At 42.3% G+C, this 27769-nt stretch overlaps 1 protein-coding gene across 4 annotated transcripts in view; it reads right to left on the minus strand.

Moving 5' to 3' along the window:
• Positions 1-411: 411 nt before the first annotated feature.
• Positions 412-27769, minus strand: part of KCNAB1 (potassium voltage-gated channel subfamily A regulatory beta subunit 1) — a 555572-nt gene continuing 528214 nt past the window's right edge. For all 4 annotated transcript variants that reach the window (XM_068280851.1, XM_068280852.1, XM_068280853.1 and 1 more), the window contains exons 10-14: positions 26388-26508; positions 19512-19606; positions 17083-17203; positions 15807-15895; positions 412-5081 (exon numbers count right to left, since the gene is read on the minus strand). In XM_068280851.1, the coding sequence (XP_068136952.1) occupies positions 4992-5081; positions 15807-15895; positions 17083-17203; positions 19512-19606; positions 26388-26508 (516 nt within the window). In that variant the 3' untranslated portion in view covers positions 412-4991. The remainder of the gene's footprint in view (positions 5082-15806; positions 15896-17082; positions 17204-19511; positions 19607-26387; positions 26509-27769) is intronic.

Below are 27769 nucleotides of genomic sequence, written 5' to 3' on the forward strand. Positions count from 1 at the left end.
TGAGTTTTTAAATCTGCTGCTAATGTTATCTTATGTGTCTGTGCACACTGGAGCAATGAGGTTTTGTAAAAAACCACATAGCATTACATTGGGAAAACCAATGTAATGCTATGGGGTTTTTTACAAAACCTCATTGCTCCAGTGTGCACAGACACATAGGATAACATTAGCAGCAGATTTAAAAACTCAAAACGCTCAGAAAAATTCCTCTGGTGTGCACCAGGCCTTTGAGCTGTAGGAAATGTGTAATCAACATATTATTATTATTATTATTATTATTGATTTATAAAGCGCCAACATATTCTGTGGCACTGAATATATATTCCACAACTGTTTAACAGTAAAAGTGCTTGAATAAAATAAACAATTAATTTTTTCCAGCAAACATATTTTACTTAGAAATTACACCAACTGCCTTCTCTTATAAAATATACATGATCAAAAATACCATACTGTTATCTTTACATTAGTTAATACATCCAAATTCTCTTGAATTTTACAGATTAAATACATAAAAGAAAAAATATCAAAATTGAGAACATTTTGTGTCTTCATAAAGCCAGTAAATGTATACAATAATCCAGCCATGAAGTGTAAAGAAAGGATAGAGAAAACATTAATGTAAGGTGGAAAGCTGGCCATACATAGCCAGACAATGGGCTGTCCTGATCGGTCAATGCACCATACTGCAGCTGTGTGACTGGAATCACATGGTTCTTCTGCTGTGTACGACAACCTGCAGATCATACTGAGATCTTCCAAATCATTACCTTCTTCATTATAGACCCAATCCATTTTGCCATGTGAAATTATCAAATAATATTGATTAATTCTGGGGATAAAAGAAAATTCAACCAATATCCTTGAATTTGTCTAATTTAGCTAATTTGTGACGGTCTTAAAATAATCAATAATTAAAATATTGCTCTGTAGAACAACAAGATGGAGAGCCTGCATTCTAGTCTAGCTCGTTTTGTATTTCAATTGTGATTCTAAGATAAAACTTCTCAATTAAATAACAAAAAATACTAATAAAACCGTAGTTATTGTAGTTTTTGTTACCTTTAGAGCTGTTTATTTTGTCATGAAAGATTTTGAACTGGGGTTACGTTGAAGCTGCTGCATATTGAGGAACTGCAAACTCTACTAGACCCACCCCTTTTAGGTCTTAGCTGCCGTTTTATGGATTAAACTTTTTGTTCAACATTAGTGATTACTTGCTGAAAATTGGGGGGTGTTTATCTCCAGTAACTGCATTTGACTGGTCCTATCTCAACAAAATTTGCATCATGTAATGAGAGTTTTTTTCAATTCCTTTCAATTCAGTTGGTCATACTGATAGGTAGGGGGGGGGGGGGGGGGGTGGAGCAGCTTTGATTACTCAACTCAAAGATAGCTTTATTGGCATGACCAAGAATCATACATGCATTGCCAAAGCAATGTAGCAGTGGCAATTAGAATTGGGTCTAATCAAGTGGTGGACCAGAGAAATAACTGATATTGGGAAGATGTTGGCCATTTCCCTGATAGCCCACATTACAAATTCAACAGACAATCCAACTAATCTTGTACTTCCCCATACATACTGAACCACACATATTAACACTACTTGATCACTTTAGCTTGGCAATAAGTTTTAAGACAATATATAATGGTTTAAGACTGTATTCAGGCCCCCTTCACTTTTTTTTGTCATTGGACACATTGATTTGACTTGATTTGGAAAGGCACATACCTCTCTTCAGAAGGCCTCATCATTGACAATGGGATATCAGAGCCAAAATAAAGACATGAGGTCAAAGGAACTGCCTGCATAGCTCAATCTGGACTGTTGCTTAAAGAGAAACTTCAGCCTAAACAAACATACTGTTATTAAGTTACATTAGTTATGTTAATTAAAATAGATAGGTAATATAATCTCTTACCCACCCCTTTTTAAAAGAACAGGAAAATGTTTGATTTCATGAGGGCAGCCATCTTTTTGGTTGAAAGAAGGTGACACGGAACAAGAGACACAGTTCCAATAGTCCTCTGTGTGCATCACCCCTCCCAGTTGCTAGGCAACGTGAACAACAACATAAGAAATCCCATCATGCTTTGCACAGCATCAGGGAAAAAAACCCGGGCAGTTTTCTTTGATGGGTGGAGCTTAGCTAAAATGCAGCTAAAAATGATGCTTTGGTAAGAAAAACAAAATTCTGATGTTGTGAAACTGTTGAACACCAAGCCATTTCAGTTCTGCTGAGTAGATTTTTAGTCCGGAGGTTCACTAAGCACAGTTCTGGGGAAAGCTATACAAAAAAAATCTGCTGTACTGATGGATACAAAGTGCACTGTGACCCCCATTATTCTCAAATGGAAGATGTTTGGCACAACCAGGTCTCACTTAAGAGCTAACACCAAGAAGATTGTCCAAATTCTCAAACAACCCACACACTTGGATCCCAAAAGGGTGTGCAATCACTTGCAAAGAATAAAGGAAGCTGGGTCTCCATCTGGGTTTGCAATTTTAGCTCGGTTTATTTAGTGGTCTCATAGCCACAGAATAACATGTTTCTGCACACATGCCTTTGTCAAATGTTCTCTTAAGAGCTAGTCACCAAGCCAAACTGAGCAATGGAAAGATAAGAACTTTGTTAAAAGTGGTGACCAAGAACCTGACAGTCACTCTGACTAAGCTCCAGAGATCCTGTGAAGACATGCGACTAAGTTCTAGAATGGCAATCATACCTGCAGTACCCCAACAATGTGGTATTTATGGCAGAGTGGTAAAACTTAAGCCTCTCCTCAGTGCAAAACACGTGAAAGCCCATTAGGATTTTACCAAAAAAGGACAAAGTCCTAGAATGTGAGGATCAAGATTCTCTGGAGTGATGAAACCAAGATTGAACTATTTGGCCTCAATTCTAAATGTTATAGCTTGAGGAAACCAGGCATCCATATCCTGCCCAATACTATCCCTATAATAGTGAAGCGAGGTGGCAGCAACAACCTGTGAGCATGCTTTTCAGCAGCATAGGCTGGGAAACTGGTTAGGGTTGAGGGAATGCTTAATGCTCAGAGGCATCCTCAATGAAAACATGTTCCACAGTGCTCAAGATCCCATACTAGGACGAAGGTTTACCGTCCAACATGACAATGACCCAAAGCACACTGGAATACAACAGGGGAGTAGTTTAGGGACAACTCTGTGCATGTCCGGCCAGTGCCCTGACTTGAACCCTACTGAACATCTCTGGAGAGACCTGAAAATGGCTGTCCACCAGTAATGCACATCTAACCTGACAGATCTTAAAAAGGGCATAAAATCCTCTAATCCAGGTGTGCAGAGCTTGTTGCTTTATACTCAAAAATACTTGAAGCTTTAAAGGTTGTTCGGCTAAGAACTGCACCGAGTTAAGTCTGAATTTATATTCTAAATGTATTTCATTTTTTCTTTTTAATACATTTATAAAATTGCCTAAAATTTTGTTTTCACTTTGTCATTATGGGGTTTTGAATGTAGATTAGAGACTGTAATATCACACTATAAATCCCAGAACAATGAAAGAGGTCTGAATACTTTCTGAAGCCAATATACTGACTGAGATAATTAAAACAACATCTATTTGAGTCCATGAGTCTAGCTATTCAAACTGCACAAGGCATTTCTGGAATCTCCCATAACATTACTGGTCTTTACTGTGTCACAGGTAGCAACGGCGGGGAGTACATTAAAAGTATCTGTTCCTGTGACAGTAAGCTTAGACCGTATTGTAAACTGGTAAATATTTATTAGCAGACAGACATCATCAAGCACACTATACAATATATCTAAAAAATAGGGAAACTAAATTTGGCAGCAGGGACCTGTTCATAGTAACACAACCTTCCAGGAAATGTAGGACCAAAAGCCTAAGAGCAGGACCATCCACAAGGCAAACTGGTCAGGTACCAAGGGCCTAGTGGGTGTCAAGGCTGCAAACTTTGTTGACCCCTTTCCCACCTCAGCTTGTCAGAAGGACTATAATGGGAAGCCAAAGCTAATGCCTTTCCTTGGGCCCCGTTTTGTCTTAATCCTTCGCTGAAAAGCCTAGTGAAAGTTGCTGCCCTGTGGCCTCTGTTTCTATGCCAGTGACACACATCTGTGACACCCCAATGCACTCTGTTACTTGCTTCATAAGGTGCCAAAGGGATCGTTCAGTCCAAATGGACTGATCGACAGTTGTCATTCAAACGAACAGGATTACCCCATTGTGCCTACAGGATCACAAATACTGGAACTCTTGTTATAGTGAATAGAACATGTGACCCTGTTTGTCTAGCGTTAATACATACTAGCTCAGTATGTGCATTATCTGGCAGTCTTTTATGTCTGCACAGTAAAATATAAAATAGTAGAATGAGAAAATAGGATGCTTAGGTAGGGTTTTACATGTCTCGGATGTCCATGCTTAGGTGCAGACTTACGATGTCTTTAGGAAGTACCCTCTCTGGATTGGTGCTGTCCATGGGGTAGATCATGTGCTAGGTGACATTAAAGAAAATAGAACAGAAGTACCACATTCCATGTATGAGCAATTCAGTATGTCTTATATAAATAATCTCTATGTGAGGCCAATGCATAGATTTTCTTTAAACACTACCATATCCCACTGTAATACATCATGGGTTTTGCCCAGTGGCATCGTAGGACAACAGTCCCCTAATAAAACATATTGCATATTACAACTGGTTCCTAAAAAAATATGTCCGAGTGAGAGTCCTAGAACCCCTGCTGCCATGTCAGAGCTCTTAGTATCGCAGCTTAAGCAGCAAGCATGTAAGTAAATACTAAGAAAAAGGTAGAGAGAGTAGAGTTTCCTATGTGCTTCTAGGTTGGTTTAGGAGTTGAATGGTTAGCAATGCCCGGCCATGACAAGTACTGGAGTGGGGAACCCATATGACACAGCCGTCCAGTATTATATAAAGGGCACTAGTAGAACCATGCAGTCCGCTGCTCATGCACGGGGTTACGATCTGTAGTCCTTTTTGCTGTATGGCTTGTTTCCCAAAATGTTATCAACTTCATTCACTATATGTGATGTCATCTTTGGAAGAACCTAAGGATAAGAAAACATAACATATATGGATTATATCAAGTTTGTGATTATAAACAGTAAAAGCAACGAAGGATCCGCAAGCCAGACCAGGTAGAAGAAAAAAGCTGAAAAAATCATTTTTTGCAAAATTCCACAAAACAGTGCAATAAAAAGAAAGACAGAAATAGCTAACGCATATCGGGCCTACAATCTGCCCTTAATCATAGCTAAGATAAATCTGTCTAAAGCAGGGCTTATGTGCAGGTGGGGGGAGACAGTAAACATGCTCTTACAGCTTATAATCAAGACATGTTTCATATTTACTACTGTACAAGAATAACATTTCTAATTAATGATTTTTTTTTTATTGAATTCTTCTGTTCCTAAATAGTTATTGTTGCAAATAGGCTATTATTGTTTCTCTGGTCATATTTGTAACTAGATTCCCAAAGTCTCAGATCTTCTGAAATGCTGGTCAATGGGCATTCCTGCTCCAGTGCTGAGCAGTCTCTTCTCAGCAGAAAATGCCCATTCTATTGTTTGTGGAGCATCAAGGCACAGCAGGGAGACAGTTTAGGGAATATTTACCATCGGCAGCAGACTTTGTAATGCTATGCCCATTCTAATGAAACATCAGGGAATTATCTCCTTACCTATGCCTGGTAATGTGCAATTTCCCATCAGATAGATCAAATACATAATTTCCGACAGCTCTGATCTGATTTCCGATTGTATTTCTGATCGATTTTGTATAGAAGTGATAGGAAAATCGATCAGAAAAACAATTGGAAATCAGATTGGATCTGTCAGAAATTCTCTTTTCAATAATAATTCCTTTTTTTGTATTGCACTTTTCTCCTGGCGGACTCAAAGCGCTTGCGAGGCAGCCACTAGAGCGCATTTAGTAGGCAGTAGCAGTGTTGTGGAGTCTCGCCCAAAGAACTCCTTACTGAATAAGTGCTGACTTACTGAACAGCCAGAGCCAAGATTCGAACCCAGGTCTCCTGTGTCAAAGGCCCCTTAACCATGACAATATCCAGCCACCACCGTGGCTTTCTGATGGCTATGGTGTGTACCAGGCATTACAGAGGCAAGAAACATATACCTTGCTCCCCAATAATTTGCTTTTCTAAATGTATTCATCCTTCAGTACATGGGAGTGCCCACAGCCCCCCTTTACTAGTTCCCTTGTGTGAGTGGGTGGTGTTTGCAGTACCTTGGGGATCCATACTGAGCATCTGGTAGCTGCATTACAGTTTAATCAGTCAGATCTTGGATTTGGTGAACTCTTTTAGTCACTTATAACTACATGGTACATGCACTACATTTTTTAATAAGTTGAACTATGAATAAGCTATAAGTCCTGTTAAGTCTCCCCGATTGTTTCTTTTTTTTTTTTACTGTAAGTAATGAGGAATAGGAGACTGTAAATTACTCACACAATGTTCATATTTGATGTAGCTGTTACAGAAAACATCCTTTGGGAAAAGATAGTCACATGACCCAGAGATCAGTGCTCAAAGTACAGAGCTGGACATTTTTCTGTGTACCGTCATATCTCTCTCCCTCTCCCTCTCCCCAGAGAGTAGGAAACCATGGTCAGCTATGTACTCATAGGATAAGACCGGTTGGTGCCCCCCCCCCCCCCCCCCCAGCTCCTTTTGGGCTACTTCCTGTGGGTGATGATGGGATAGAGGGAGGTCACTGGACATGTCAAGCACAGTTCAAGCTCTATCTGACATAGTCAGCATTTTAAATCCAGTCAGCCAATATACAAATGAAAACTGCTTTACATGCAAAGCAGAACACCTTGTGCATTACAAAGTATGATACTAGTCCATACAATGCTATTAGTTCATGCTAGGAGCTAGGGCTTTAAATGACTTGATAAAGTATAACTTTAGAGAAATAATTCACATTTCTGGGACCCTGAGCGATAATTTAAAACCCATAAGGTTCAGGCTACACTGGCACAGATGGAAAACGAATCTGTGTAAAAAGTGATCCGTGGAAGTTTTTAAAGGCATCAGTTTTCCATCTCTGCTGCTCCGTTTCATCAATGCAATGTATCTGTCAATCCAGAAAATTACTGCTGATCCAAACGTGCGGAACGGATCTGTTCAAACAGACAAATGTAAATGGTTAACATTGTATCCGGTAGCATCCGTTCCGATCCGCTAATGGTCTGTTTTTTTTAGTGCCAGTGTGGCCCGGGCCTAAGGGAACGGTGGAGCCTACAAAAGCTATGTAACACGAGCTTTCGAGTGACAGTCAGTCGAGTGACAGTCATTCCCTGATATTAGCTGATCCAGTTTAGCTGTTCTCAGTTGGAACTGAGAAACACATGTTTTCAATGGTAAAAGCCTTTGTTCATGGTGCGGTCGTCAATACACAGGTTCTAGATGCAACTAACAATATGAATCAGTGCTCCCAATTTGTGGATTTATTGATTTCTCTATATGACATTTACTGTATGAATGACAGTGCCATTAGAGAACAGACTTCATATGTTTCTGTCTTATGATATGGTGTGAATCTGGCATGCATCTACCCACCTGCTGAGTCCTGATTTCTGGATTTTCTTCTGCACTTTAATTTATGACTACATGTATTGACTGCTGCCACACATTGCAAATTACATCTGATGATCATCCCAAGTATATTTTAGTAGCTGGCTGCTTAACGATGGTTTCTGAAGGTTACTTGTCAGTAAGGGATGATTTGGCAACTGTGTGTAGTAGGGCTGCTTTTTATTAAGTCTTGAACCTCTGATTTCAGGCTAACATTATAATGTAAAAAAAAATAACTTTATTTTAAAGGATTTTAAAGGATATACAGTTAATAGTTGTTTCATTTAATCTTAAAGTGGACTCGAAGTGAGAAAACTCGCTTCAGGTTAGATACTTGCCTATGGATACTATAGCGCTTATCTGTTCCTCTGTGCTGGTCTTTGTTCCTACGCCATCACCGTTAAACTTCATTGACCTGCTAGGCTGAATATCGCTTTGGAAGTCTTTGGGAAGCCTTTCAGAAGTACTCGCAACCTTGAAGACTCCTGACGATAAGTACATGCCTACTGCACATAGGCGAGTCCAGGCTCTAGTCGTTAGACACAAGTACTTCTGAAGGCTTCCTGAAGGACTCTCAAAGCGCTAGCAAAGCAATTACGTTTAATGGGGGGTGGTGCTGGAAAGACGGGCAGCACAGAGAAACGGCAAGGCTCTACAGTATCCAGAGCCTTCCCTGCTCTTAGGTAAGTATCTAACCTGAAAATCTGCAGTCACAACAAAAGTTTTTAGGTAATACCTTTAACGACTAACTGAACAAGATTTCCTTGCAAGTTTTCAAAATGTTAAAGGACAATTGTAGCAAGAAGGCTATGGAGTCTGCCATATTTATTTCTGTTTAACCTCCCTGGCGGTTTATTAAAATCCGCCAGGGGGCAGCAAATACGTTTTTTAAAAAAATAAAAATTCTTTTTCATGTAGCGAGACAATGTCTCGCTACATGATAGCCGCTGCCGAGCGGCATCCCCCCAGCCCCTCCGATCGCCTTCGGCGATCGGAGATCAAGAGATCCCGTTCAAAGAACGGGATCTCTTGGAGGGCTTCCCCCATCGTCATGGCGACGGGGAGGGATGACGTCACCGACGTCATCGACGTCAAAGGGGAATCCGATCCACCCCACGGCGCTGCCTGGCACTGATTGGCCAGGCAGCGCACGGGGTCTGGGGGGAGGGCGGCTGCGGCGACGCGTATAGCAGCGGATCGGCGGGTAGCGGCGGCGATCGGAGGTTACACGCAGCTAGCAAAGTGCTAGCTGCGTGTAACAAAAAAAAATTATGCAAATCGGCCCAGCGGGGCCTGAGCGGTGCCTCCCGGCGGCATAGCCCGAACTCAGTTCGGGCTTACCGCCAGGGAGGTTAAGCAATACCAGTTGCCTGGCTATCCTGCTGATCCTCTGCCTCTAATAGGTTTAGCCTAGACCCTGAACAAGCATGCAGCAGATCAGGTGTTTCTGATATTATTGCCATATCTGACAAGAGTAGCTGCATGCTTGTTTCTGGTGTTGTTCAGCCACTACTGCAGCCAAATAGATCAGCAGGGCTGCCAGGCAACTGGTATTGTTTAAAAGTAAATACATATGGCAGCCTCCATATTCTCACTGCAGATGCCCTTTAAGTTCCTTCTTCAGGCATGATATAGAACTGGATCAGAATCGTACAAAGCTGTTTCTTATACGTATATGCACACTCTTATATAGTGTATATATTAGAGTGGAGTGTGCATGTGCGAAATTCTGATCCAGTTCTGTATAATGCCCGAAGAAGTAACTTAAAGAGAACCCGAGGCGAGTATTTTAACTCATAAGAGGACACAAAGGCATGTTTTGTGCATAATCACATACCTCTGTGCCTCTCTATTGCCGCCTCTAGTTCTCCCCCCCCCCGGGGTCTGCTGCACCCCCCTGAAAAAAGCGCCAGGCTAGCGACAATCTGCTTGTCGCCAGCCTTCTATTTACCTGCAGGCTGTCATTTATTCTGCGCTCCCCGCCTCGGAAGCTACGCTGTGACCTGGGCAGTAGTCATAGGTCGCAGCTTAGCTTCCGATTGGAGGAAGCTCATGGAGGTGGGCAGCGGCGGGGACAGAGGCGGGGGAGTGCAGAATAAATGACAGCCTGCAAGTATATAGAAGGCTAGTGACAAGCAGATTGTCGCTAGCTTGACATTTTTTCAGGGGGCACAGCAGACTGGGGGGGGGGGGGGGGGGGGGGACTAGAGCCAGCAATAGGGAGACATAGAGGCATGTCTGTGCATAATGACATGCCTCTGTGTCCTCTTACGATTTAAAATACCCGCCTTGGGTTCTCTTTAAAGTTTCATAAGCTTGCAAGGAAATCTTGTACACTTAGTCATTGAAAGTATTACCTAGACAACTTTTGTTATGTCTTCAGATTTTCTCCATGATAAACACCGGACCACATACAACTATCAAACCGGACATGAGTTTCCACACATCAGGTTTTCTTTAAGCTGTAATAATTTATTTAAGATACACATTATAATTATTATTATTTTTAACTTTAAAATGTTCATTTTTGCCTGAATATTTTAAAATAAGTCTGCACAGAATGACACATTTCTAAGTTCCCTTTCTTGCACTCGGTATTATTAATAATGAGTGATTTGAATGAAACATTGTAGACCTAGGTATGGATAATGGAGGATTGAGTCGGCAGTCAATGTATGCATCCTTAGTGTGATTCTGCTGGGATCTGTTTGCTCCTGAAGATGTAGCATATTTCTATTTGATGAGCTGGTAAAAGGATTTGTATGATGGAGCCATGCTGTGCAGAGCACACTGATCAGTAGAGATTAATGGGGAGGAAATGAAGGCACATCGGGACCCAGCTGGTGGGCTGCAGCATTCAACTTATAACAAAAGGCTGGTTTGTATGTAAGTATTCCCTGCACTATAATAAATGGGAATGTAAAATGAATTACAGGTTACACGGCTGACATTTGCACATTGATGTCAGTTCTCTGGCCAGCCAATGAAGTATGTATTTTGCATGATAACAAGAAGCAGAAAATCCCGTTTTCCAGCAGCGCATTTCATTGCAGAGGCGCAGCATTTAAAGTGAGATTACGCTTTTGTTACAACATTTCTATACACTTTCCATTTCAATTTGTGGCCAATTATGAATTTCCAAAGTTGACTACAAAGCTTAAATTGTACCCTGGCTTCCTGGAATTTCTGTACTGAACGTATCCAGTGAATGGCAGCAGGTTTTGACATTCCTGCCTAATGCTGGGAATACACAATAAGATTTTTGAGCAGATTTCCTGTCCAATAGTTTTTCTGATCGATTTCCATTCACTTCTATGAGAAATTGACCAGAAAAACTATTGAAAATCAGATTGGACCTGTCGGAAATTATCTATCGAACCATCTATCTGCCAAAAAAATCTCATGGTGTATTCCCAGCATTATAGTTTCTAATAGAAAAACTGTGGAATGGCTGTGTTCTCTCTCCCAAATAAACTAGGTAAGCAAACTGAGATAATGGGATTGATTCATTAAACTCTCAGTAAGCTGCAGCACCTAGCAAACAAACAGCGTGGAATATACCTTAACCGTCATGCTAGGTACACACAATGACATTTTCTGACAGATTTACTGTCAGATCGATTATTTCTGACAGGTCCGATTTTTTGACGATTTGTCATAAAAGTGAACAGAAAATCGATTAAAAAAAATTGATCAGAAATCAGATCGGATATGTTGGAAATAATCAATCTCACAGTAAATCTGTCCGAAAATTGCATTGTGTGCGACTACCATTAGCTGGGGAATTATGGCTAAGCAACGCTAGCAAAGTGTTGTGGCTGGATGACTTTGATCAGTGACCACATCTTAAGCAGTTTCCATGGTACTGATGTCGAACTCCATTAAAAAACAGAAAACAATAAGTAAGCTATTCCCCCAGCCAGCTCCTCCAGTCAAAGCATTGAACCCACTGCTGGAGGACACAATGGCTCCTTAGGCCACACATACCTCTGGCCCAGTTCTTTGTAAAAGGAGCCAGGGTTTATGGTGCTATCTAATAACCCTGAATTTAATAAGCTCCCGTGCTCCAGCTAATGTGTGCATGGGTTTCCTCACACCTCTTACACATCTGCACAGTATTTAAAGGTGGAGTTAAAGGGAACCTAAACTGAGAGGGATATGGAAGTTTCCTTTTAAACAATACCAGTTGCCTGCCAGTCTGGCTGATCTCTTTAGCTGAAGTAGAGGCAGAATCACACACCTGAAACAAGCATGCAGCTAATCCAGTCTGACTTCAGTCAGAGCACCTGATCTGCATGCTTGTTGAGGGGCTGTGGCTAAAAGTATTAGAGACACATGATCAGCAGGAGAGTCGGGCAACCGGTATTATTTTAAAAAGAAAAATCCATATCCTTCTCAGTTTAAGTTCACTTTAAGAAAGACCAATATGCTGAGGTATTTTGTTTTTAGAAGTATCTGAGGTTCTCTGGGACCATTATATTAATCAGCCACTTTGTTTGTAACCTGGCTCCTTTTTTGTTATTTGCAGCCTTTTACTTGTGTTGATTGCAATCTGACTTCTTTCTTGTTGATAGAAGTCTTCTCCATGAGTTGTTTGCAGTCATCTGTCTTCCTTGAAGAGCCTCTGGAAGAGGCCTATCCTCTTCAAACTTTTCAAACTATCCCCTCCTTCTGCCACTGATCCACCTCCATTTACAGATATGGCTGGGCTTGTGGCAGGCTAAATCAGATGGTCATGTTAGCCATGTTGAGTAACTCAAATAAGTCCCCCTATAGAACACTAACTGAAATCAACAAGAAAGAAACCAGACTGCAGTGACCGTGAGCAGAAGGCTGAAATCAACAAGAAAACCTGTCTGCAAAAAAAAAATGCTGATGAAGATAGGAGTCCTAAATTAAAAAAAATGAAGTCTTCTAGAAACAAAATACACAACACCACCACGCTGTGCCTTTATTGACTCCACTTTTACACATTTTTTTATATGTATCTTTCGTTATATCCTTACTTTAACAAAACCCAAAACAACTATTTAGTAACCAATTACTCCATCAATAACTCCTGATTATAAATTTGACATTACTTTTATGAAAACAAAATTAGACTTCACCACACAACTTTCCTGGCCATACCCATCCTAGACTGCTCTGAGGCGCCAAGGTCATTTTTACCAGGAACCCCTTGGGGTTAGTCTATACTAAAACCATTGGTGGATACCCCTGTGATGATATACTACTACTAAATGTTATGACGCTTGTGACCGAAAGCTGTACAGGCACTTGTGTATTGGCCCGAAGAAGAGGGCAAGGACCCGTGAAATGCGTTGTATAATGTGCATGAAGAAATATTTATTTTCAATTACTTATGGTTTGTTGTCCTGAGAAGGTATTAATCTACACTTACATAACATTTAATAGTAGTATTTCATCAAGGGTGCCTCCACCAGTGATTTTAGTATAAGTGTAGAATACTGGAGTACGGTTTGCCTTTGTCTATAACATTTCAGTGAAGCAAAAGGCAGATTTTTGATGTTTCAGAAAATTGTCGTATGACTTATTTTAGAACTGGCTTGGTACAAAATATTGCAGGTTTTGTAAAGTACTCCCTTTCAACAATATTAGTGGGTTGTATTACTTTCAGTTTTACATTTTACTGCACGCATATATTTTGAATTCAAATGAGTAGGTGCTGTTTGATTTAAGGTGGCCATACACTTATAGATTTGCAGCAGATTCGACCATCAGATAGATTTCTGTCAGATGCATGTCAAGTCGAATCTGACAGGATTCTATCTGATGTGTGCCACACACTAGGAACAGATTTCCAATAGATTTTAGAATGAAATCTATTGGAAATTCGATCTAAATGCATCATTGGACCATTAGAACCAATGCAACTCTATGGGCCATCGATCTGCTGCCAGCAGCAGATCGACCTAGATTTTCCATCCTGTCAGATAGATCAAATCAATCGAAATTGGCCGCAAATCAATTAATAGATTTGATAGAATCAATTTCTGATCTATCAATCGATGGCTGAAATCGACCAGTGTATGGGCCCCTTTAGACTGATTATATAACGTCCTCTTCTATTTGTATGTGATTATTGATTCAGCAGCAGACATAAAAAACAGCTACGCCACAGCTTTCCAACACAGCGCAATGTCTAGTGTGTTTGTTAATTTGCTAATTACTGCGGGCGATTGCTGTAGATTTGCAATGTCTCCTACTCTGTGCTTCTAATTACTCCTATAAGAATATGGGAGTTGCTGGAGTGATACAGGGAATTCTATTAGAGAGAACACGAAAGAGTATTTGTTCTTAGAATAAACGAAAAGCTACTGTTTTAGCCAACGGTCTCTTTTGGACACAAGGTCATGAACAGCAATCTAAAATGGAAAAAATAACAACTAGCACTTGGCATGGCTTCAGACATAAAAAAAACAACTATATCTCCAATGAAAAGGTACCAAAAAGGTTTTTGTGTGCAAACAAGGAGGTGGATGTTTAAGGAGAATTGACACATTCCAGTATGCCTGAATTCAATGTGCTCAAATCTAGATTGCTAGGTGAGATGCTTGAATTAAATTATGGGGTTCTATCGGGCAAAGTCTGACAACAGTAGGCCCACACTTGAGAAGCCTCCTGAGTGTGCAGAAGAGGTTTAGATGACAAGTAAAGTTGCCTTAGGAGGTTTTTGCTAGAGAGGTACACTGACATATATTACTACCATATGCATTGCTGACGAGTTGCTTTTGTTTTTATGTTTGGCGACAATTTACATTATAACCACAGTTCAGACTTTAACCTTAACCTACATCTCAACGATGGACAAACTGGGTATGTGCCTAGCTAAGCCCAGCAAAATGTGGCTACTTACACTGCTATGAATCTAGAAAGGTGGGTAAGGATATCTGTCCTGCCTCCTGGCATCCCGTGTAATGGACCTGCCAAGAGTTGGAGAGACAGAGCCGCAATGCAGAGGTCCTTTAATCTTTTCCTGTGTGACATTTCAGCACGAAAATCACTGCTGAAGTATTTTTGTGCCAACATTCCTTTTAGCTACAGAACATTTGGAACAAGATTGATGCTATTTAGTGGATAACTGAAAAGATTAAAAGAGTAAGCTTTAACTAGAATAATATCTTCTTCACACATTTATCCTGTGTACTGCGCCTGTTTTGGAAAACGACTTGTATACATTTGGACATCAGACCGTGGCACAGAGATTGTTTGCTTACGAAGACTAATGTCATTAAGGTTTTGTAAAGTTATTTATGAAAGCCTGATCATTTCGCTTGAGGAACTGCTTAATAACTTGAAAAGCCTGACCTGACATAAAGGTGTGGTTATTAAGGCGGAACAGGTAAAATGTTATTTGTGGGGAGTGATGTACTAATTTAATCCAGACAAGTCATACAAGCATTACAAACTATCTGCATAACTGAAGGCTAACAAGGTACAATGCTCTACCACTAGTAATTTATAATAAGACCGTACTGTGCAATGTGCAAGCAGAAGCAGTACTGCAGGACAGTAGAGCGCCCTACTAAAGCCCTTCTAAAATGTGTTTGCTGGCCAATCACATACAGTGTCTCATCCAATACACACAATCACCACATTGCTACTAGTGTCTGTACCACTGGATCTTAGGCCGGCTTCAGACTTAGGCCGCATCGCACCGCCAAAAACAAGCCTTCGGGAATTACTGCGTTAGTACGCAGTAATCCCCATCTGGCTCCGATCCAAACAGGAAGTGACGCTCGCTTGCGGTCACTTTGTGTTTGAGAAATACGGAAGTGCAAGGAAGCATATAACTCTGCATTGCCACCATCAGAGTAGTGAAGCGCTCACCCATTGCTGCCATCAGAGTGGTGGAAGTGATTGGTGACTGCCTAGGCCTTGCCTACATGTTTCATCTGATCCAACGGGCTTTCTCAAGACATCCACTATTAAGAGAGGATTATTACTCACATTTGATAACATTTTTAAATATTGCAAGAGGTCAGTGAGTGCATCCTTCTTTGCATGATTATACTGAATTGCTCCCGCATGATATTTGCTGTTCTGATTTAGTTTATGCTGGTGTTGTTTTGACATTATTTATACGTTCCATAGCTTGTTTGTAGGACTGTGATTCTATCCCAGTCATATATGTGGATTCATATCTTATCCTTACCTGAATAGCTCCCAGGTTTTCTACCAGTTGTTCTGGATTAGAGGAACCTAAGAGAACAGAACTTACTCCTTCATTCCGCAGACACCAAGCTGCAAAACAAAAATGTAACATGGTTTAGCAATATTCTATTTGTTAATTATAAGAAGAGCTAAATCAATAAATCAAGGTACTTTATGGCCAATACTGACACACTAATAACACTAAGAAGCCAATCTCCATTGGTCTTACTAATCAACACTACAGTAGTTTGAGCTGTGGATGCCATGGGTTACTGCACAGCATATATCTCTGTATCATAATATTATATAAAGGTCAAGAATGAGCTTTTGGGTCAGATGTTATTGCCGCATTATATAGTGTGGGGAGATGCTGCCGCATGATGTGTATTTTGTGGGAAACCGCTGTCACATTATGTGTATTTTGTGGAAAACTGTCGCATTATGTGCATTTTGTGGGGAAACACTGCCACGTTATGTGTACTTTGTGGAAAACTGTCACATTTTGTGCATATTGTGGGGAAACACTGCCGCATTATGTGTATTTTGTGAGAAATGCTGCCTCACTATGTGCATTTTGTGGGGAAATGCTGCCACATTATGTGTATATTGTAGGAAACACTGGTTCATGTGTATTTTGAGAGGAAATGCTGACACATTATGTTTATTTTGTGAGGAAATGCTGCCACATTATGTGTATTTTATGGAAAACTGTTGCATTATGTGCATTTTGTGGGGGAAACGCTGCCACATCATGTGTATTTTGTGAGAAATGCTGCCTCATTATGTGTATTTTGTGGGGAAATGCTGCCAAATTATGTGTATATTGTAGGAAATACTGCATCATTATGTGTATTTTTGGTGGGGAATGCTGCCACATTACTCTGTGTATTGTTAGAGGATAATGCTGCCAAATCTTGTGTATTTTGGGAGAAGCCACTTCCTAATTATTAGTATTTTTGGGGGTGAAATGCTGCCAATTTCTGGATAAACTGCCATCTAATTATGCATATTTTTGTTGAGAACCACTAATTTACTGCATTCCACTATTTTTCACTACAAGGGCTCTTTAAATAGTGTCAAATAAAGTTAGCACACACTGGTGACATGGTGGTAGATGATAGGATGAATAGCCCACCATTGGTTATTCTTACCAGGACTTGGTCTGTCCTCCACTTGATGATGGACTCATAATTTTCAGCAGTTTTCAATAAAGCTATTATTCTAATAAAATAAGCGATAACCGCTTATCAAGCCCATTTCTGCAAGTAATGCCTTACCTACTGCAAGCTGTGGCAAGGTGCACCCAAGACGCTCTGCTATTGGAACCAAGTCTTTTAGTTTGGATTGCTGTTTCCGCCCTTCTTCGCTCAGTATTTTGTCTTTCAGCCACTGGTAGCACTGGCAGGCAGAAGCAGAAATTAATGTGAATAAAGGAAGCCAAAGGTAAACACATATCTAACAGAGTTGAATGAACTGTGCTTATTCACAAATAGTGGACATCTACCTTTGTTTTATTCTGTTTTTTCAATTTTACATTTTGTTAACTTACAAGAACCTTCAAGAAAAAGTGTCCACTATTGCGAAAAAATGACAGCTTGAAGCTCAACACACAGGCTGATATAAACCTTATACACGGGCTGTGAGGGTACAGGCTTCTGCTATACAAACGTGTTACAATTGTTTTTGAAAGTAAATACTGTACCGTGATTAGCCTATCAGACTGTGGGGAAATTTGTGGAATCTGCCACTGTACACACAGAAGCTACCCAGCTGTCACCCTAGTCGTTGATTTATCAACAGTAGTTAATGTGTGGCCATTGGGCACAGTACAGTTGTCACAATGAGGTCTGGTACAAGACATGAAATTGGAGTCAGAGATACAGTCAGTAGCACTGGTAGGATAAGTGAATTACGCATTTAGTGATTTTACGTACACGGTTCCAAGGCACCAAAGTGAAATACATTTAGTAAAAACAGCTGAAAAAAAGAGGTAAACATACCTACTCTCACGGAAATAAACACTCAATGGTGAGTTTAAAAACTTTAACTTTATTGATCCAAATTAACAAAACTCTCATAGATTGCTACACATTTCGCGGTTCCAGACTGCCACTTTTTCAGGAATATGAAGAGAGCAAAATCTCCACTGAGCCGTAGTAGAGACTAGCACCTCAGTTTAGTGGATTTAGGTGAGAGATGATGGTGATGAAAATGAATCAAACTGTTGTTATAAGTATAAAATGTAGAGGCAAAGGAGTTGAGATGAAAGATCTGAGCAAGTGGTAAGCAAGAAAGCACACAGTGGGGCTGTATATAGAAAGTGAGTGGGGTGGGGAACAACACATGGCTGGTGATCCTTAGAGATGATCAATGAGATTCAAATGACTGACTTGCATGCAAATGCAATCCAAACTGTGTGCAGCTAGACACTGGGGGAAGGAGGAGGACACAAGTGGGACAGGAGAAGGAGAGGCCATAATAATTAGGGGGAGAACATGTACAAGACGCTCCTGGACCGTGGACGCACCAGGTTTAGTATATTTTTTCCCTGGTTTTTGGCCTCGATTCATCAAGACTTATCGAATTGGTTAACAACAGTTTGGTAAAATACCGAATTCGTTAAGTTGATTTCAGGATTCATCAAATTTATCTACAGCTGTTAGCGAGCATTCGGTAATAATTTGTTAGTGATGCGTTAAACGGAAGAAAGTGCAATTCATGAAAATGAAAGTGGGCGTGGTTTAGCGTTAAATTTAGGATTAGTTATCTCCTTCAGTGCTCTGTCGTTATTCCTGTCAGATCATTGCTGACAGAGAAGATGGAGCCATTTGAAGTGGTTATTTATCAGCTGAGAGCGATTCAAAGGTGCAGAAGGGCAAAAATAAGGTCTAGAACCATATCAATTTGCAAGAGAATAGATTTATTTGCTATAACAGGACATCTGCATTTCTCTTGAATCATCTTGTAAGAGAACACAGGCAGTGCCAGGGTTAACTAATTTGCTAGCTGCACTACATTTTTTCAGAAAAGGCTCCTATCAAATTGTGGGATTGTCCCAAGCCACTTCCAGAATCCTGGTCCAGGTGTTAAACCCTATTCAGAATGTTGCTACGTAGTGTTCAAAGGACTGCCTTTTACCCACAATTCCATGGGAATCTTATGGCCTTGTGTTAAATTACCGCTGTAAAATGGAAATATCGTCACATTACCGAATGGTTACCGAATTGTTATCGAATTCACACCGAATACGGAAAAACCTTAATGAATACAACTAGAAATCGATAAACTTCGAATTCGGTAATTTAACAAACTGGAAAAAGTTATCTCAAAGACAATGATGAATCGAGGCCCTTGTCCTCTAAACCTAGGTATGTCTTATAGTCTGAAAAATATGGTAATCTGTCTCAATGAGTGAAAAAAAAAATCCACAGCCCACCATTGTGAATGTAAAAAAAAACGTACTCCATGGAAGTACACTATCGCCCCGCGCTGCACACAATTTACCTATTAATTAAATTGTCAAACTAACTATTATCATGAGTGTAATGGAAGAGAAGAGCATAAAAGCTGAAACTGCAAGGATTCTTGCTATTTTGACAATGTGGTTAATTGGCGTACATATTATTACGCCGCTGGGAGCTGGGCGCAGGGTGAGTTGAATGACTTTAAGCTTCAGGATTGGAGAAGGCAATAAGTTTGTGAATACCTTTATTGAAGCCCGAGTACTTTCAGGAACCCCATTTTCATATTTTCCAGAGATAATGCCACAGGCAAGCGGAGACCATGTCATTGCACCAACCCCTGTAACAAAAACATTGGACGTTTCAGTTTATAAACAATAAAGAGCTAAAGATTTGTCACCTCCTTTTAACCTCCTCCTTCCTTTTGATCAAAATGTTACCTACTGGCATGTATTTTACCTGGAATTCAGTAAATATGGATTTCAAGGTATGCATATGATAGATCTACTGTATATCCTTAACTATAAGTCAACCTCATGTATAAGTCAACTACAATATTTGGGGGCTGTAACTAGTACAGTGAAAAAGAAAAAGAAAAAAAACGCAGGGGTGCCAGGAGCCCTTATGGGGCTTGATTCACAAAGCGGTGCTAACTGTTAGCACGCCTGTGCAAACCCCCTTAGCACGTCTAAACGAGCTTTTTGCACGTAAAACAAACTTTATGCACGTAAAACTTTACGCGTGCACTGCATGGAGCGCAGGGCGCTCTGCGCGAAGTGCCCATTAAAGCCTAAGGGACTTAGCGCGCGCATAGGACTTTGCGCGCGGTACTTAGCGCGCGATCTGATTGAGAAAACCGGTGCTAACCTACTTAGCACCCTCGTTAGCGCGCCTAAAGACTTTAGACGTGCTAAGTAGGTTAGCACCGCTTTGTGAATCAAGCCCCTGGTGTATTATCTTCAGGTAAATGAAACAGAATTAAGAGTAAAATATACTCACAAGTGTGGGTTGCTATAAAGGCAACCACTTGTACAGGCATGTAGGGAAGTCCCGTCCCCACTCGGTCTTTATAATGGTTGGTCGCTGCTCCTTTGGAAAAATACTTCACTTCTGGTTAGTCGTGAAGGACCCCACTAATGGGGTGGTGCAAAGTCGTTTTTCGAGAAGGATAGGAGGCGCCCTTGTAGTATGTTCGGTATTCCCTGGTGGTTTTCCAGAAAAAAGAAAAGCTGGTTTAGGGTACTGGATCCAGTCAGGCAAGAGCAGGGTGGGTTCCCTGACCACCCGGAGTCAGTCCAGGGTTTCTCTGCCTGTGTGCTGAACACACAGGTGAGTTAATTGGGCCAGCAGGCCTGACATGCTCTGTGTGTTCAGTTTGTGTTTGGAGAGGAAAGAGCTTGGAAAATATCATCTCCTTGTCCTAAATGAGAAAACCAAGTGAGGCCGTAGAATCATATTCTTACTAGCCAGTCTTCCATTATAAAGTTTTTATGAAGATAAAACCTATCCAAACATCATTAATTACAGGACGACAACTTCTTCATCTGGACAGCACCTGTACTTGACCTGAGGAAGCGCTTTAAACCGCGAAACGCGTTGTCTATTATTATTATTATTATTATTATTTATTAGATTTATATAGCGCCAACATATTACATAGCGCTGTACAATAAATAGGATTACAGACAATGATAACAGGGTTGACAGAACAATACAGGTAACAGACCATAGATACAACAATACAGGTAATAGCAATAAGATACACAACACAATGCAGATAATAGTACAATGCCAGATCATAAACTGGAATGGTAGTGGTAAAAAATTACCAGTTCCAAATTCTGGGTAAAGTGCACACAGTCAAGTAGGATACACAAGGGGAGAGGGCCCTGCCAAAGGTTTACAATCTAGAGGGAGGGGCTGGTGACACAAAAGGAGGGGGTGCATCAAGAAGTTATTGGCAGAAAGGATTAGGGTAGTGTTGAGTTGATGTAGGCCTTCTTGAAGAAGTGAGTTTTGAGTGCATTTTTGAAGGTGTTGAAGGTGGGAGCGAGCCTGATGGGCAGTGGGAGATAGTTCCACAGGATAGGGGCAGCTCTAGTGAAGTCCTGCAGTCTGGCATGGGAGTGCGAGATGCGTGGGGTGGTTAAGAGGAGGTCGTTGGAGGAGCGAAGTGTGCGGCCAGGTGTATATCTGCTGACCAGGTCAGAGATGTAGGTTGGGCAGGACTTGTGTATGGATTTGTATGCCAAACATAGGATCTTGAAGCTGATTCTGAAGTGAATTGGAAGCCAATGAAGGGATTTGCGTAGGGGAGTTGTGGAGACAGAGCGGTGGGAGGAGTAGAGGAGTCTGGCTGCTGCGTTCATGATGGATTTTAGGGGGGCGATGCGGTTTTGAGGAAGGCCTGACAGGAGGGAGTTGCAGTAGTCCAGGCGGGAGATGATGAGGGCATGGACAAGGAGTTTGGTAGTGTCTGGGGTCAGGAAAGGCCGGATCTTGGAGATGTTGCGTAAGTGGAAATAGCAGGCTCTAGCTACGGTTTGGATGTGGGAGATGAAGGAGAGGGCCGAGTCTAGGGTGACACCCAAGCAGCGGGCTTGTGTGGTTGGATGAATGATTGTGCCATTGACAGTGACATAGAGGTCAGTGGGGGGTGAAGCAGCACGGGGCGGGAAGATTAGGAGTTCAGTCTTATCCAGGTTTAATTTTAGGAACCTGGCAGACATCCACGATGAAATAGCTGAGAGACCAGAGGACACCTTCTCCATGGTGGTGGTGGAGAGGTCAGTGGTATGGAGGTAAATCTGGGTGTCATCTGCATATAGGTGATAGTTGAAACCCAGAGAGGAGATGAGTTTTCCAATGGAGGCAGTGTAAATGGAGAACAGCAGGGGACCAAAAACAGAGCCTTGGGGGACCCCAACTGAAAGTGGGAAGGAGGTTGAGGAGGAACCATTGAAGGAGGTCTTGAAGGAGCGATTTGAGAGGTAGGAGTAAAACCATGCTAGGGCACGGTCTTGGATACCCACAGATTGCAGGGACTGGAGTAGCAGGGAGTGATCAACAGTGTCGAATGCTGATGAGAGGTCTAGGAGGAGAAGGATAGTGTATTTTCCTTCGGCCTTGGCAAGCGTGAGGTCATTGACAACCTTGGTGAGGGCAGTCTCGGTGGAGTGGCCTGGCCGAAATCCTGATTGTAGGGGGTCAAACAGGGAGTTGGAGTCAAGGTAATGGGTCATGCGTTGGTGGACTAAACGCTCCAGGAGTTTAGATGCAAAAGGGAGTAAGGAGATGGGACGGTAGCTGGATGGAAGTGAGGGGTCTAGTGAGGGTTTTTTAAGTAGGGGAAGTACAGTGGCCTGTTTGAAGTCAGAGGGGAAGGTACCCGTGGAGAGGGAGAGGTTAAACAGAGTGGTGAGGACAGGAGCCAGAACAGGGAAGGGAGGACGGAGGCATTTGGATGGCACAGGGTCTAGGGGGCTGGAGGTGGCAGGAGAAGTGGCTAGGAGACGGCTGACTTGGTCCTCTGTGATAGGAGAAAAGGCAGTGAGTGGTGGGTGGGGTGGGGAATAGGTATTGGTGGGGGAGGAAGAGGTGGTGGAGTGGAGGCATGAGATTTCCCGTCGGATGCTGGCTATTTTGTCGGTAAAGTGGGTGGACAGATCAGTGGCTGAGAGGGCGGAGGTGGGGGGAGGAGTGGTGGGGTTAAGGAGGGAGTTGAAGGTGGCGAAGAGGCGCCGAGGGTTGGAGGCTTGGGATCCGATCAAGGCAGCAAAGTATTTTTGTTTAGCATCAGTTAATGCGGTATAGAACAGCTGCAGGTTGGCCTTGTACGCCAAGAAGTCGGAGTTGCTGCGGGATTTCCTCCATTTGCGCTCATAGGTGCATGTCTGTTTTTGGAGGTTGCGAGTGTGTGCATTGTGCCAAGGCTGGGGGTTGATGGGACGGCTGGAGCGGAATGTGGGGGGTGCAGCAATGTCTAGGGCTGTTGAAAGTGCCTGGTTGTATTTGGCCACGGCTTGGTTTGGGCAGGTAACGTTTGGGAGGGTGGATGTGAGGGAGTGGAGGGGGTTGGCTAGTGCAGTTGGGTCTAGGTTATGCAAATCTCTCTGCCAACGACCTGAGGGTGGTGGAGGGTTGGGGGAGCATGATGGGGAGATGGAGAAAGTGAGAAGGTGATGGTCGGAGAGGGGGAAGGGTGTGATGTCCAGGTTGGGGAGGGTGGCGGATTTTGAGAGAATCAGGTCGAGAGTGTGGCCAGCGCGGTGGGTGGGGGAATTGGTGTGTTGGGAGAGGCCAAGGGAAGTAGTGAGGGAGAGCAGTTGAGAGGCTTCAGGGGAGTAAGGACTGTCCATGGGGATGTTGAAGTCCCCAAGTATAATTGTGGGGAGGTCATAGGAGAGGATGAGTGGGAGCCAAGAGGCCAGGTTGTCCAGGAATTGTTTAATGGAGGTGGATGGGGGGCGGTAAAGGACTGCGATGACTGCTGGAAGGGGATGGTAGAGGCGGATAACATGTGTCTCAAAGGATGTAAAGTTTAAGGAAGGGGGTGGCATGAGGACACGGAAAGTGCAGGACGGGGAGAGGAGCAGACCCACCCCTCCCCCAGACCTGTTTTCTGGTCTGGGGGTGTGACTGAGGTGAAGCCCCCCATAGGAGAGGGCCGCTGCTGCAGCAGAGTCAGAGGGGGTGAGCCATGTCTCTGTGAGGGCAAGGAGGGTGAGGGAGCTGGAGAGGAAAAGGTCATGGATTTCAGTTAGTTTATTACGGACTGATCTAGCATTCCAGAGGGCGCAGGAGAGAGGGGTGGTGTGCTTGTGAGAGGTCTGGATAGGAATGAGGGAGGAGAGGGAGTGAGTGTGGGTGCGGGAAGGAACTGTGAGGGGGGTGGAGACAAGTTTAGAGTGGGGTGTGCATGGAGTCAGTGATGGAGTGGTATGGGAGTTGCGTGGGGTTGGAGGGCAAAATGGGAGGCTAGAGTTACATAAGGTGACCTTAGTGAGGACTAGGTGGTGAAGGAGCAGGTGGAGGAAGAGCATATTGTGATATGTAGATAGAGGAGGAAGGGGAGGAAGAGGTGTGCAGAAAGGTGGAGGAGTCATGGAGTTTGAGAGTAGGGAGAGATGGTTTGTGCAGGCCGAGATGTTTGGCAGTGTTTAAAGTTGTAAATAATGCAAATACCTTAGTGACTGCTTAATGCTGCTGTATTGCTGGTGAGTTCTGGTAAATTCAATTAGTAAGATCCTTAAAGCGATCCTTAAAATGCGAGCCGACAATCGTCAAAGCCGATTACACAGCATCCTTATGAACATCCACACAGCCCTAGTGTTTGAATAAGATTGGTCTAGAGACCATTAGCCTCCATTACAATCAGCTGGCCTGTGAGCTGGGCAGGAAGTTGACCAGCATGGGGGTGGACTATGCAAATACTTAGAGCTGGGTGGATGAGAAGGTGTGAATTGAGCAGACAGTAAGATAACAATAGCTGGGCGGGGGGGGGGGGGGGGTACAGGTAAATGCAAGCAATTTAGATATTAGAGTAAGGGCATATCAGAAAAAATAATTAAGTCACATACACTATTTATAGTGATAAATAAAACTTTCTAAACTCTTTACCAAGTGGAGTCTCTTTATACAAAGGGAATACCGAACATACTACAAGGGCGCCTCCTATCCTTCTCGAAAAACAACTCCAATATTTGACCCTCTGAAGCTGGAATTTTTTTTTAGTGTCTCAAGTATAAGTCTACCCAGAAAAGTTAATGGCTGCACTTGGGAGCCAAGAGGAATTAACAGCTACACTTGGGGACCAGGAGGCATTAATTAATCCACTGCATAAAGTATTGCAGCCATTAACCCCCTCCTGGCCCTTAAGTGCAGCAATTATCCACTCCTCTCCATAGTAAGCACTACAGCCCAGTATCTTTCCCCATGAAATTTCCTTGTTAATTGTTGTGGCCAGGACTTATAGACCTGTGTTTTCTTGGCATTTCCTTTACCAAGAAAGTGTCATTCACCACAGGATAAATTAGTGAAAATGGGAATGTCACTAATAGTACACACACTACTTATTGTGCTCAACGTTGCAGACATCAATTGATAAAAATATCAGTGTCTCACAGGCAATGGATGAAACTAAAACCTCATATTTTGTATTACCCTCTTTCCCTGAAAATAAGACCTAGTCTGAAAAGAAGCCCTAGTGGGATTTTTGAGCATGCTTGAAATACAAGTGCTACCCCGAAAATAAGCCCTAGCGGAAGTTAAAGAGTAGGAAGAGGCGAGCAGCAAACGCGGACATAGCAGTGCAGTGCCGATAGGGCACCAGTCCTGTCATCCCAATACACAGGAAGGTTATTAGCTGTATGCAGGGATGACAGGGCAGGCGCCTGATCAGTACAGAAGCACACAAATCCAGGGACAGCACAGTACAAAGGAACAGGAAATGTTCTGCTGAAAGACACTTCCTGATAGAAATAAAAGACATCCCCTGAAAATAAGCCCTGGCGCATCTTTTAGAACAAAAATTAATATAAAACACTGTCTTATTTTCGGGGAAACAGTATTGTTGTTGAAGCGTTGTCCTCTGGAGGTTTAGCAAAGTATAATTTATAAAGACATTCCTGTGCATAGATTGCATACTCCCTCCCATTCACAACTTCACAGATTACTATTGTGCGGCAGACTGTTTTTCTCCTGTTTGTTACTGAAAAGAACGTAATGATTAAAATTGATTATTTTTTTTACAATATTAATGTATGCAGTGTTTAAGCATTGTTTGCATACTGTAGTAAAATCTTTCCTCTCCCTGATTTCCACTCTGAAATGTATCATTGGTGGCGACATCTTTACTACTGGCAGGTATCATTGAAATGAAATCTGCAGCCAGTTACGAATTTCCACAGTTGACAAATTTTACTTCTTTGCAATCTTTGCACGAGTATTCTGTTTGGAGTACTGTTGCCATGAGACTGCCCTGAAACTCCTGCCTTGCTGCTGGAGAAAATAAGATTTATCCAGTGACTGGCAGTAAATCCTAACTCTAAATAATAATAATAATAATAATAATAATCCGAACATTTGTATAGCGCTTTTCTCCTGTTGGACTCAAAGCTTACCAATTTTGTGGTAGAGTTCAGGCAGCTGGACCTCAACCTTCTCTCTTTGGAAGAGGTGATATTCTGCTTGTTCACACACTGGAGGGATCAGGTTGAATTGTCTGGCCACTGAATATGCTTCCTGAAAGCAAGAAATCAGATAATCACAGCATACCCAAGCCACCCATGTCTCTCTATGTCCTCCTCCCTACTTCTTATTCTCTTTCTAATCCATTCTCTTTCTTTCCCTCATTCCTTCTCTCTCTCTCCATTGCTTACTGAAAGCAAGAAATAAAATAACTACCAACACATTAAAAACAGCATCTCTCTCTGTGGAGTTGATTCACAAAGGTTACTTATTTTTCACCTTAACTGTAAGGAGTACTAATGCATGATATAAACAAATAAGGAGAGATAATTCACAAAATATATAGATAAGGAGAGCTAAACCATGAGTTACCTCAAATAAGGAGAGCTAACCATGAGTTAAGTTAGATAAGGAGAGGTAAACCATGAGTTAAGTTAGATAAGGAGAGGTAAACCATGAGTTACGTTAGATAAGGAGAGGTAAACCATGAGTTAAGTTAGATAAGGAGAGATAAACCTTGAGTTACGTTAGATAAGGAGAGGTAAGTCATGAGTTAAGTTAGATAAGAAGCCTAAACCGTGAGTTAAGTTAGATAAAGAGAGCTAAACCATGAGTTAAGTTAGATAAGGAGAGGTAAATCATGAGTTAACCACCCTGGCATTCTGATTAAATCGCCAGGGTGGCTGCGGGAGGGTTTTTTTTAAATAAAAAAAAAAATATTTCATGCAGCCAACTGAAAGTTGGCTGCATGAAAGCCCACTAGAGGGCGCTCCGGAGGCGATCTTCCGATCGCCTCCGGCGCCCATAATAAACAAGGAAGGCCGCAATGAGCGGCCTTCCTTGTTTTGCTTATATCGTCGCCATAGCGACGAGCGGAGTGACGTCATCGACGTCAGCCGCCTCCGATCCAGCCCTTAGCGCTGGCCGGAACTTTTTGTTCCGGCTGCGCAGGGCTCAGGCGGCTAGGGGGGCCCTCTTTCGCCGCTGCTCGCGGCGAATCGCCGCAGAGCGGCGGCGATCAGGCAGCACACGCGGCTGGCAAAGTGCCGGCTGCGTGTGCTGCACTTTATTTGATAAAAATCGGCCCAGCAGGGCCTGAGCGGCGACCTCCGGCGGTGTTGGACGAGCTGAGCTCGTCCAGACCGCTCAGGTGGTTAAGTTAGATAAGGAGAGCTAAACCATGACTTAAGTTAGATAAGGATAAATAAATCATGAGTGAAGTCATTTAAGGAGAGATAAATTGTGAGTTAATAAATAAGGTGAGATAACAGAAAAGCTTTGTGAATCAGGCCCCATGTCCTACTCTGCTTCTCAT

This window comes from Hyperolius riggenbachi, chromosome 4 (assembly GCF_040937935.1).
Source record: "Hyperolius riggenbachi isolate aHypRig1 chromosome 4, aHypRig1.pri, whole genome shotgun sequence".
In the NCBI taxonomy this organism is placed as follows: Eukaryota; Metazoa; Chordata; class Amphibia; order Anura; family Hyperoliidae; genus Hyperolius; species Hyperolius riggenbachi.